The sequence below is a fragment of the Populus euphratica genome, unplaced genomic scaffold (assembly GCF_000495115.2).
Source record: "Populus euphratica unplaced genomic scaffold, PopEup_1.0 scaffold1216.1, whole genome shotgun sequence".
NCBI classification, from domain to species: Eukaryota; Viridiplantae; Streptophyta; class Magnoliopsida; order Malpighiales; family Salicaceae; genus Populus; species Populus euphratica.
The window spans coordinates 19,307-33,101 of NW_011501082.1; the positions used below are offsets into that span (position 1 = coordinate 19,307).

At 32.4% G+C, this 13,795-nt stretch overlaps 1 protein-coding gene across 1 annotated transcript; it reads right to left on the reverse strand.

The window, feature by feature from the left end:
• Positions 1-7,452: 7,452 nt before the first annotated feature.
• LOC105117206 (uncharacterized) lies at positions 7,453-8,008 on the reverse strand. Its single transcript, XM_011014783.1, has one exon. The coding sequence runs from the start codon at positions 7,995-7,997 to the stop codon at positions 7,554-7,556; it is 444 nt and encodes a 147-aa protein (XP_011013085.1). The 5' UTR covers positions 7,998-8,008; the 3' UTR covers positions 7,453-7,553.
• Positions 8,009-13,795: the final 5,787 nt, after the last annotated feature.

The window sequence follows — 13,795 nt, forward strand, 5'->3', positions numbered from 1 at the left end:
ATTATTAGATATGTTATTATAAAACATGCTTTAGTTAATGAGTTATCAATACTTCAAGTGCAAAATGATAATATAAAACATTGATAAAAATACACTTCTAAGTACTAATCAAATAACAACTTAGAGTACAATCTATAAAGACATGAAATGGGTCAATAAATAATTGTAAAAAGATTTATTTTTGTTTTATGATAATTAAGGGTGCTACACAACTCAAATAAAAGTACACACTTTAAGATCGATGGTTCATGTCTTCTTCCAAATGTAAGAGTGTCAAAGTGATAAATAACCCGGTAAGATCGGGGTTGAATCATAGAAAGGTTAATTGTAAAAACTACAAATAAAGAAATAGATAATAACAAAAAAGGAGTTGAAAAGAGCTTTGAAATGTGATATGGATGTAAAGATTTAAATAAATATAAAATGATTGTCAAGGTTAGAGGATCCATTAATGGTATTTTAAATAAATATAATATAAACTCTTTTTATTATTCAACTGAAAACAACACACAAAGAAGGTTCCAATAGGAGTCGCCAATAATTGAGTTATTCAATTTATTAGCATGATTATATTAATTATCTTATTTGAGTAATGCTAATAATTGTAAATGTTGTCAGGTATTCATGGTGATAACTTATGTTAACAACAGATCAAGTTCCTTTTTAGCATAGGTGTCAATTATACCATACAATTAGGCTATGAAAGTGTCAAGTATTTGTTGTACCAAGGGTTATTCAACACAAATCTAGATTAAGTATTTAACAAGCAAGGTATTAAGAGTGATTAAGATAATAAATACAAAACATATTAGTATCAAACATTAAAGTCCATGTTAAGTTTATACTATATATTTTTTTTTTATCATTAGTGTAAATTTTTTACCTTGACATCATAAACTTAGCTGAATATTATGAATAAGAGAAATATAAATAAACAAAATAAAAACATAATCATATAAGTATAATAAAGGAAATGAAAAGCATAAATAAGAGATTAAGAAAAATATAACATGGAATAAAACATGAACATTATAAAATACAAAAAAAAAAAGAGCAAGAGTAAGATCTTGATATGAAAAACCAAAATCCTTAAATGCATGGCAAATGCCTCCTTTTATAGGCAAAAATTTAAAAACATTGATTTAATGACTAATTGTTGAGTGGGTGACCACTTCTTGACTTAGTAACAATCATTATCTTCTTATCTGTCAAAAACATAATTGCTAACATCAAAATTTGAACAAATAGTCTTCATGAAAGTTCTGGAAAATTGTATGAGCTTTCCAACAAAATAAGAATGAGGTCATTTGAACTTCTAAAACTCGAAATATGGGCTGAACACTGAACAATATCTGGATTGCAGGACATATTCTGACTTCTTTATTGTTGCTATAATTTGAACTTGAAAATGATTCTTTTGAATCTTGGACTCTCATAAAATTTTAGGCCTATGTCTTATCTTTTTATCCATATAAACCAGACATAAATCCAAGTTCTACAACTCTAGTTATGATACAATAACCAAATTGTGTTCCAATTTTAATGCAACCAGCATCTCTTTTCTAACCTTAGCATTCTCTTTGTTTTTTAAATTTTAGTAGTTAAACTCATCAATCAATCTTTTGATTTATGTGATAGACCTGCATTTAAAATAAACATTTACCATAAATTAAAGGTATCTTATATTATTAGACTTGTTATTATAAAATATGCTCTAGTTAAGGAGTTATTAATACTTCAAGTGTAAAATAATGATATAAAACCTTAATAAAAATACACTTTAAGTACTAATCAATGGTGTCTATTATGGGATCAAAAGGAAGGGAAGAAGACAACTAGGTTTGGTGTTTAAAGGAAAAAGATGAATAGAGATTTTTTATTCAATGGAAAATTTGTAACATTTAAGTTTTTTATTGATTGGCAACTTTATAATATTTTATATAAGGGCATTTTAATCATTAAAGGCATGTTTGCTTCATTTACCATTAAAAAAGTTGATTAATGGAAAATACTTTTCAGTCAAAAGAAATTTTGGCTTGATTTTCAAAAAAATGTTTTCTTTTAACTTTAGGCAAAAAACACTTTCTAAAAGTTGTAAGGAATTAAAAAATATTTTGTTATTTGTTGATTATATCAAATTTAGTCCTTAGTCTTTTGATTGTTATATATTTTGTTATGAATATTTTTTTTTCAATTTCATCCATTAGAATTTGATTTAATTTGATTTTTATATCAACTTTGGTCATCATTCTTTTAGTTGTTATTTACTTTTCTCTTATTATTTTCTTAAATAAAATTTTTTTATTTATTAGATTTGGTCCCTATTCTTTTTATTACTATTTATTTTATTTGAATAATTTATGAAATTATATTTTTTTAATTTCATCTTTTTTCAACTTTTTTATTAGTTAGATTTGGTCTTTATTATTTTGATTATTATTTATTTTATTTGAAATAATTTATGAAATTGAATGTTTTTCAATTTCAATCTCCTTCAACCTTCTTATTTGTAAGATTTAGTCCTTATTCTTACCATTTTCATGAGATCAAAAAAATTAAGTACTTTTATAATAATATCTCAAATACAAATTTATTATTTAACAAAGCTCTTATATATATATGATCTTTTTTCTTACCATTTTTTTGTAAATGTTATTTGGTCATTTTTTTTATGAATATTTAAGTTTTATGATATGTTCCTCCCTACAATTAAGTGGATCTAGGGCTAAGTCAACATGATTTATTAAGTGTGAGCGAAGGCCTTCAGATCCATTTTAGACATAATCAAGTAAAATAGGCTCAAAACTCAATTTATTATTTACCATCATCCTATAGGATCCAATTTCTTTATTTTAAAAATAAGGATTTAGCCTTATTGGTAGGCTCATGTTCCAAATTTATGTTTACAATTTTCTTTTTCTTTTTTTAAAAAAAAACTAAGTTCACTAAGGTGTCTCTTGTGATAATATATATCAAGTTTTTATAAAAATCATACATTTTATTTTTATTTAAGCAAATATGGCTCGATGAAGAGCAAACACTTGTTGGCTTTTTTAAAAAAATCATTTAATTGATAAAATTTTAAAGGTATCAAGATTTAAATACATTGCATACATTTAAATATAAAATAATTAAATATATAAATGCTCAATTAAAACTAAAGTAAAAGTTCATATACTATCATATATCTAAACATGTTAGGTGTCAAATTAAGGATAATATCAACAAATAAATGACAAAATTTAAGAGAAGCATTTGATTAGAAAAAAATAAAAAATTATTGTACTCAATGTAATAACCCAATTTTGGGTCTTTAAAATTTTTTTATATATTTCTATTTTATTTATATTTAAATAATCCAAAAAATCATAAATTTAAAATTCAAATATATCTTTGGGACACAAATAGATGAGTTTTTGCACTACAACAAGTCAAAACACCAAAAAGATAATTAATTGGACTACTATTCACCTAATAGGCTGAAAAAAGACTTTATTGAAATAAAATTAAGTTTGAAAGTCTACTTAACTAGAAATATAAGAATTAACTAGGTTCAATGACTTAATTAAACTTCTAATGAATTTAATTGACTTAAATCAATTAAATTTGCAAGTCAATCTGGCCAACAAAAGAAATAATTAATTAAGTCTAAGACTTAATTAAACTTTAAATGGGTTTCATTGAACGATCAATGATTTGATTAAAGTAAAATTAAGTTTTCAAATCAATTTGGCCAAAATTGAAAGAATTAATTAAGTTTACGGACTTAATTAATTTTTTAATGGGTTTAATTAATTTAATCAACAACTAAATTGAAGAAAAATCAAGTTTGGATGCCTAATTCAGGTCAATTTATAATTATTAAAAGATCAAGGACCTAATTGAATTTTGAAAAGCCTAATTGTTGCAATTTGGGGCTTAATTGAAAGAAATTTGAAGTTTAAAGGTTGGTTAGGGATCCAATTGAAGAACATTAGGGATCCAACAGGCGCATACATTTAGGGATTGTAATTGATTAAACCAAGGGTCAAATCAAAACAAATGAAAAGTTTAATGGTCAAATAAGAGTTAAATTGCATAATCTAAAACTCAAGGACTAAGTTGGAAAAGACATGTGAATTAAAGGATTTTGATTAATATTTTCAAGGATGCATAAACAAAAATTAAGAAGTTTTCAAGTTAATTGAAGTTACAAACACTGAAAATAAAAATATAACGGTAAAATAAAAAATTTAAAAACCCTTATTACAAACTTGAATTTTTAAGGTTTAACAACAGGTGACATTTCATTCAAAATTCAATGAAGAAACTAGGTGATGCATTGTTCGATCACTATTTTTCTTTTTCTCTTGAAAAGCTGACTTATTAAGAAGTTATTTTCAAATGAATGAATATGTCAACTCCAGGAACCTCGAGGGATATAATTGGCACCAAAAGACTAAGAAACACTTCATCTACAAATTTCAAGCATTTACATCAAACATTTATACTCCATTTGACTTGATAAAATAAAAAACATCTTGTTCCTTTTAGTTTCCTATGCATTGACAGAACTAAGTTGATTAGGAACCAACCTTTCAATCAATGAACATGGATTTATAGAGCTTAAAATCAAGTGAGGTTTATTTTCAATGATATAAATACATCCCTTCTACATGATACAAGTCTATTGATGGCATGTTGATATCCTAAATTTCATGATGGTTTCAATAGAATATCCCACTTAAAAAGATAAACACCTATAAAAATTACTTTTTGAAGATGCTTTCTCTAGTTAGGATTCACTTAAAAAGAAAAGAAAACACTATAAGTTTCGAGAATATGTTATAAAAGAGAGAGATATGAACCATCTAGATTCTAAAACAAAATCCACCATGGTTTTGTAACCTCCTAGTTTATTTTTTACTTATAAAAGGAATGTGTATCTGAAATAATTGAGAGAAAGATACCAGAAAAGTATTGTTCAAAAGAGGATAGAAAGAAAAAGAAAGAAGAAGATACAAATCAAATTTTAAGAGCTGATAACACCAAGGATCTAAAGTTAAAAAAAGGTTAGAAATTCCAAATAAAAAAGCATAATCAATTCAAGAAAATATACCTTAAACTTTGATGAGATGATGTTGCTCAATTAACACATCTTTATTTTAATCATGGTTGAATTTGAATGTTTAGTTTTTGTTTGTGATGATTATCTAAAAGTCTTAAATGCAATGTGTATTGTTTTGGTAAACCAGATTTAGTTGTTGAAAATGATATGCATGATTTTGATAAACAAGTTCAAGGTGGTTTGAATGTATATTTGAAGTTGTTACGGATATTATTTATCATGTTGGTTGATTGTTTAGATATCAACAATGATTTTGAAAGTTTAGTTTAGTCATTTAGATTTTATTTTGATTGCATGATTAGAGTTATTAAAATTATAATTATCACTACAAGATTTAATAGTTTTACTGATGGAATTTCTTAAGACATATATTCCATCGGTAATTGATTTACCAATGAAATCACTGAAGGAAATGATTTGTTGGTGAATCTTTCATCAGTAATTTTTTATCCGTTGATAAATCCGTTAGTAATTAAAAAAATATTATCACCGACAGATTTACTGATGAAACAGACATCTCGGTAATAATATTTTTTATTACCAACGGATTTACCAAGGGATATACCAACAAAATAGTAAGTGTGTTGGTAATTATATAAAAATATTTTTAAAAACTTTATTTTATAAAATTACAAAATAATTAAATTAACATAAATCAATACTCTGTAATATATACTCAAAATGCTTGGAAAAAAAGAATAAGAAAATAAACTCAAATAAATTTGCAACAAATAAATAAATTCAACTAAAAAAAATTCATATGAAAAAAATGAAGTTGCAATTGCTAAAAATTTAAAAATCCTATAAATTAATCAATTAAAAATTGATCTCATATGAAAAAAAAATTCTCACAACATTTATACAATTATTAAAGACAAAAACAATTAAAAATAAAATAAAAAACAAATATAGTGAAAAAAATCTTGAAAAAAGAAGAAAAATGAAAAATCTTACCTTAATATTATAGTTGCAAGTGAAGCTAAGGAAAGAAAAATAAATTTCATAAAGCATATTAATTAAAAAAAGAACTAAAAGGATAAAAGAAGAAAGAAGAAGAAGACATATCTGAGCATAGAGGACAAGAAAAGAAGATGAGGAGAGAAAAGAAGAGAAAGAAATAGAAATTGATGTCTTTACATATAGTAAAGAAGAAGAAGATGAAGAAATGAGTCTATGTCTTGTAAAATAAAGGGATTCAGACTTTTTATTGGGACACATTAGTGACCGATTTACCAACGGATAATTGAATATTAATATTTTTTTAATTATTCCATCAATTTTATTGGTAATATTTAATTTAAATTTTTAATTTTGTAAAAAGTTTTCAGAAATTGCCAATACTTTCCGATGATTTTTCAATCCGTCGGTGATTCCGTTTGTAATATTTAAATAAAAATTTTAAATTAATTGAATTTTTTAGAAAACCACCAAATAACACCGATAACTTTTCAATTCGTTGGTGATTTTTTTTTTGTAAAGAACAATAATTAACAGTGCAATTGAAAAGTAAATAGTTTTGGAGCTCTTTAGAAAATACCGACGAAAAATTTCGTTTGTGATTCTCTTTGTAATTAACATAATGAATAGTATTCACAATTTACCAATGAATTTACCCAAGGTAATTCTGTTGGTAAATCATTATTTTATTTGCTTTGTTTTATTTTTTTTCTATTGTAATTCTCTCGGTATATATTGAGAGAATATTTTCATCGGTAAAATTTCTCGAAAATTTACCGATAGAAATATTCTCTTGATATTTTTATTTATATTTATTAATTTTTTAGTAGTATATTTTTGATATGTTGTTGGTTTTTAGCAACATATTTGGTTTAATAAAAACTAGATTTAGTTCAATGTAACAATGTAGAGTTGGAAAAAAAAATACTTATTTAAAGTTATGTGTTGAAATTAATTTAATTGGTTGCACTGTTTCGTTTCTTGAGTCAAATAGGACACTGGATTAGATATTTATTTGAATTCAAAATTAAAATAAGTTAATCGATAAATTTCTAGAAGTGCCCATACTCAAATAAATTTCTAGAAGTGCCAATACTCAAATAAATTATATAAATTTAAATTAAAAAGTGCCAATACTCAAATAAATTTATATAAATTTAAATTAAAAAATTAAAGTATACATACTGACAAATAAGTGAAAAGTTCATATATACTTGTCAAATATATATATATATATATATATATTCGAGGGTCTGCACAAACATTTAACTTCAAGCAACAACCACAATGCCTGGCACTGGTAACATGGAGATCTTTCATTACTCCAACCCGAGATTCAAATGAAGTATATTTAAAACAAAAATATGTTCATTTTCACTGTTATAAACCATATCCTTCAGAATATTAGTGTTTATTTTCTTGAAAGTGTTGAAACCGAAGATGTTTTCCCCCTATCATATACCTGCAAGACAACTCTAGATAACTTAACTCAAGAAGCGGCTCCTGCTTTATGTCTGCCAGTAGCTCTAATGTAACAGAAAACAGCCACTAAAAATACGGCGGCAAGACCCCCAAGAATCACACCGCCCCCAGCTATTGACTTATCCACTGAATGATGATGGTTTGGAAGGTGAATATCTTCCACATGGATGCTAGCGCTCTCTTCAGTGCTGATGGGCTCAGAGGACGACTTGATTTGGTTCAAAGAACTGGTTTCTCTTATAGAATGAACGTTTTCTTCAGCTTGGTGAGGAGCTATAGATGGGCTATGAATTGGGGCCACGAAGGACGGGACCATTTTATGGAGATGGTGTTTTCCAAGTTTCCTAATACTGGGCGCTTGAGCATCGTATACATTCTGAGTGGGAGCTTGCGGGTCGGATGATGATGCAGGGCTAGACTGAACCATGGCTTGAACCTTTTCACTGGCCATTGCGAGCCCTACAAAAGCATCTGCTAAAACAAGGCAAAGAAGAAGAAGTTGAGCCATTTTGAGGGATTGAATTAATGTTTTTAGATCGATGCTTGGTCTTTTAGAGGCTGTGGAGACTAAGTAGAGGCTTTAGCTATTATATATAGGAGGAGATTGTATGAAAAAGGAGATCCAAGCGTGTGGTATGACGGAAATTTCCCTTGCCAGAATTCCATTGATAATTATTTCAATGAGATTATCTGTTATTATTGAGTTGTCTGTTAAACAGGAGAAACTTGAGGGATATACACGTGGAAGCATTAAGATATTAGAAACTCAACAACGAATTCAATCCAGGGAACATGATCTCTAACATGTTTATTTGTAGAGCTTTCATGCAATTGCTTGCTGGTTGTAATTGAATTCTTAAATAAATAATGTTTAACAAATGATATCAGGTTCTACTTAGAAGATGGTAAGAAGTTGCTTGAGTTTATTGAATGATAATTTAATTTGAAGACGATGAATATTGATTGAACCAACTTATTTAATTATTTTTTTACATGTTTTTGGAGACGAAGCTGTTATGTGTGTGTATAAAACAAACACCATTTTTTTTATTTGTAAAAATAATGTATTTAAACATAAAATTTTATTTTTCACCCCGCACGCATATATATATATATATATTATTAAATTATAAATAATGGATATCATATAAATACAATCATCTCCCTCCTCAGCTACAAATAGAAGGTGCACTGATAGCTGAGAAAGACCACGAGATAGAGAGAAACACAGAGAGAGAGCTAAGGGTGAGAGTTGAGTTGAGTAGAGAAGTTTTCTCCTCCTCCTTGTTTTGTTTGTATTGCTTTTGAGCTTGATTAATACAAACCAGTAGCTCCGTGGAGTAGGCAAGTTGCCGAACCACGTAAATTTGTGTGTGTTTGAATGTTTGGATCTCCTAACAACTGGTATCAGAGCTTGTTCTTGAAAGTTCTTGAAGAAGAGGGTGTTTGATCCAAACTCAAAAATCAAAGTTCTCCAAACGTGTTTTTGAACATACCACCGTGAAGAGGACGACGAGAGGAATCCACTGGTGAAAACCCGGCGAAAATCCGACGTCCTGCATGCCCGCACGCGCCTGCACGCGCCACCACCAGTACTGTCCACGCGCACAGACGCGCCGTACGCGCTTCACGCGTCTTCCTCGCCGTTTCCTGCAAATTGACACTGCCACGTCAGTCCGGCACAGTCAGCAGTCGCGCACCCTGCCACATCAGCAGTCTGACCGGTCACCCCGCCACGTCATCGGACACGTCATCACTGCCACGTCAGTAGAAAATCTCCTCGGATCTGCCACGTCAGATTGGGGTGGACCCCACATTGCCTACGTGTCTGACACGTCAGCATAAAAATCTCCGCGGATCTGCCACGTCAGATTAGGTGGACCCCACATTGCCTACGTGTCTGACACGTCAGCTTGCCACGTCAGTATAACTGGGTTTTGATCCGGTGTGGCGCAGAGACTATTCCTCCTGCCACGTGGCTTCATCTGCAGCGTCCAGTTATCCCAATTTTTGATTGTTTAAATCGGAGCCATCCGAAGTCCGATTTGGGTGATCTCAGTGTCGTTTCCAGCATTTTTGGCCATTCTGGACACATCTGTAAGGTCAGATTTTTGATATTCAAATCCGAGAAGGAGTAAAAATGGCTGATGAAATAAAGGCTGTAGGAATTGAAAAATTTGATGGAACTGATTTTGGATATTGGAAAATGCAAATTGAAGATTATCTATATGGGAAGAAACTTCATCTTCCTCTGTTGGGGAGCAAGCCAGAAAACATGTCAGAAGAAGATTGGCAAATACTTGATAGACAAGTCTTGGGCATTATCCGGCTATCATTGTCAAGAAGAGTTGCTCATAATGTTACAAAAGAGAAATCCACAGCAAGATTGATGGAAGCCTTGTCTGGGATGTATGAGAAGCCATCAGCAAATAACAAAGTGCACTTGATGAAGAAGCTGTTCAACCTAAAGATGACAGAAAGCACCTCTGTTACACAACATCTTAATAATTTCAACACCATCACAAATCAATTGTCATCCGTTGAAATTGAGTTTGATGATGAGATCCGAGCACTTATTTTGCTAGCTTCACTTCCAAGCAGTTGGGAAGGTATGAGAACAGCCGTAAGCAACTCAGCTGGAAAATCTAAATTAAAGTATGATGATATCCGAAACCTGATTTTAGCTGAAGAAGTACGAAGAAAAGACTCGGGTGAAAGCTCAAGTTCAGGTTCAGCTTTCAATATCAATACTCGAGGAAGGAGACAAGACAGAGGCTTATCCAGAGGCAGATCAAAATCCAGGTACAGAAGCAAAAGCAAGTTTGGACCCAGGAAGCAGGTTGAATGTTGGAATTGTGGCAAACCTGGCCATTTTATGAGGAGTTGCACAAAACCAAAGAAACCTGAAGCTGATTCTGCAAATGCCACTACAAACGAGGTACAAGATGCTTTGATCCTTGCTGTACATAGTCCTATTGATGAAAATGCCACTACAGACGAGGTACAAGATGCTTTGATCCTTGCAGTACATAGTCCTATTGATGATTGGGTTCTTGATTCTGGAGCTTCATTTCACTGTACTCCACACCATGAAATGATGCAAAATTACACTGCTGGAAATTATGGGGTAGTCTATCTGGCCGATGGACAACCATTGGAGATTGTGGGTATAGGAGATGTGCAAATCAAGACAATGAATGGATTTACATGGAACTTGCAAAATGTAAGGCATGTTCCTGAACTAAAGAAGAAGTTGATCTCGGTCGGACAACTTGATGATAGTGGCCATTCAATCCTTTTCTCTAGAGGAATGTGGAAGGTATCAAAGGGAGCAATGGTTTTGGCTCGTGGAAAGAAAACTGGCACTCTGTATATGACCACAAGATCAGCAGATATAATTGCCTCTACTGAAGTAGATAATCAGGCGCAGCTATGGCATTGTAGACTCGGCCATATGAGTCAAAAGGGGATGAAGATACTTCAGTCAAAGGGAAAGCTGCCAGAATTAAAAAATGTTGATCTAGACATTTGTGAAAGCTGTGTTCTCGGAAAACAGAAGAAGCTCAGTTTCTTAAAGGTTGGCAGGACCTTAAGACCAAGAAAACTAGAACTGGTGCACACAGATTTATGGGGACCAGCTCCAGTAGCATCTCTTGGCGGTTCTCGGTACTATGTCACTTTTATTGATGACTTTAGCAGAAAGGTATGGGTCTACTTTCTGAAAAATAAATCTGATGTGTTTGACACATTCAAGAAATGGAAGGCTATGGTTGAGACTGAATCAGGTTTGAAGCTGAAATGCTTACGATCTGATAATGGAGGAGAATACATTGATGGAGGTTTCAAGGAGTATTGCGCTGTCAACGGTATCAGAATGGAAAAGACAGTTCCAAGCACACCACAACAGAATGGTATTGCTGAACGGATGAACCGGACCATCAATGAACGAGCTAGAAGCATGAGGTTGCATTCTGGGCTACCTCAAACATTCTGGACTGATGCAGTTCATACTGCAGTTTACTTGATCAACCGTGGACCATCAGTACCTTTGGAGTTCAGACTGCCCGAGGAAGTCTGGAGAGGAAAAGAAGTACAGCTTGCTCACCTAAAAGTCTTTGGGTGTGTTTCCTATGTGCATGTAGACTCTGATGCTCGCAACAAGCTGGATGCCAAATCAAAGAAATGTTTCTTTATTGGCTATGGAGATGAAGAATTTGGATTTCGGTTCTGGGATGATCAAAACAGGAAGATTATCAGAAGTAGGAACGTGATCTTCAACGAGAAAGTTTTGTACAAAGACAAATCAAGTACAGAACTAGAGATAACTGATTCAGATACGAGTCCACAGAAATCTGAATTCATACAATTAGAAGGGCTTCCTGATGTTACCACTCAAGAGTTCATACAAGACAGTTCAAGCACTTCAGTACCCACCACTTCTACACAAGATAGTGCAGAGCCAAGTGAACCAGCTGTTCGCAGGTCTTCCAGGACTATAAAGCCTCCACAACGGTTCACACTTCTACTGAATTATATCTTGCTGACCGATGGTGGTGAACCATTAAATTATGAAGAATCCTTACAAGATGGAAACTTGAGCAAGTGGGAGTTAGCCATGAAGGACGAGATGGAGTCATTGCTGAAGAACAAGACTTGGGAGTTAACCAAACTGCCTGAAGGAAAGAAGGCCTTGCAAAACAAGTGGGTCTACAGAGTAAAGACTGAGCATGACGGAAGCAAACGGTTCAAGGCAAGACTTGTTGTAAAAGGGTTTCAGCAAAAGAAAGGGATCGACTATTCTGAGATATTTTCTCCAGTTGTGAAGCTTACAACGATCAGAGTTGTTATGGGGATAGTAGCTGCAGAAAATTTACATCTTGAACAATTAGATGTAAAAACAGCATTTCTTCATGGAGAATTGGAGGAAGACATTTACATGCAACAACCAGAGGGGTTTACAATACCAGGAAAGGAGAGTCAAGTTTGCAAACTAAAGAAGAGCCTATATGGTTTGAAGCAAGCTCCAAGACAGTGGTACAAGATGTTTGATAACTTCATGTGTATTACGGGATACACAAAATGTCAGGCTGATCATTGTTGCTATGTCAAACATTTTGACAACTCATATATCATTCTACTGCTATATGTGGATGATATGTTAATTGCAGGTTCCAGCATGGAAGAGATTGACAAGCTAAAGCAACAGTTGTCAAAACAGTTTGAAATGAAGGATCTAGGAGTTGCTAAACAAATACTTGGCATGAGAATCATCAGAGACAAAGACAAAGGCATACTAAAGCTTTCATAGGCAGAGTATGTCAAGAAGGTTCTTAGCAGGTTTAGTATGGATAATGCTAAACCAGTATGTACACCTCTGGGGAATCATTTCAAGCTCAGTAGAGACCAGTCACCAAAAACTGAGCTAGAACGTGGATACATGGACCAGATTCCATACGCCTCAGCTATCGGCTCCTTGATGTATGCCATGGTCTGTACTAGACCAGATATTGCCCATGCAGTGGGAGTTGTAAGCCGATATATGAGCAATCCTGGAAAGCAGCATTGGGAGGCAGTGAAATGGATCATGAGGTACTTAAAAGGCTCATCGGAGACATGTCTTATTTTCACAGCTGGCGGTTTGAAACTTGAAAGCTTTGTAGATGCTGATCTAGCAGGAGATGTTGATAGCAGAAAGAGTACTACAGGTTATATATACACTCTAGGAGGCACTGCTGTTTCTTGGAGTTCTACCTTGCAAAAGATAGTTGCTCTTTCAACGACAGAAGCTGAATATGTTGCAGTTTCAGAGTCCACAAAAGAGATAGTATGGCTACAGAGTTTCCTGCAAGAATTGGGCAAAATGCATGGAAAGGGTACTTTGTATAGTGACAGTCAGAGTGCAATCTTCCTTGCCAAGAATCCAGCATTTCACTCCAAAACAAAGCACATACAGATCAAATATCACTTCATCAGGCAATTGCTCGACGATGAACAACTGTTACTTGAAAAGATCTGTGGAAGCAAGAATCCAGCCGACATGTTAACCAAAGGAGTTACTCTCGATAAACTGAAGCTGTGTAAAGCTTCAGTGGGTCTTGAAGATTAAAAGACAGACCTAACACCATTTGTGTCCAAGTGGGAGATTGTTATGTGTGTGGACACAAATGGACGGTGGCAGCCATGGTCGGGGGCAGCCATGTTTGGTGGCAGCCATGGTTGGTGGCAGCCATGGTTGAAGTCATAGTCAAA

Coding starts and splice junctions, on each gene's coding strand:
- LOC105117206 (XM_011014783.1), bottom strand. CDS start 7,997: ATGGCCAGTGAAAAGGTTCAAGCCATGGTTCAGTCTAGCCCTGCATCA.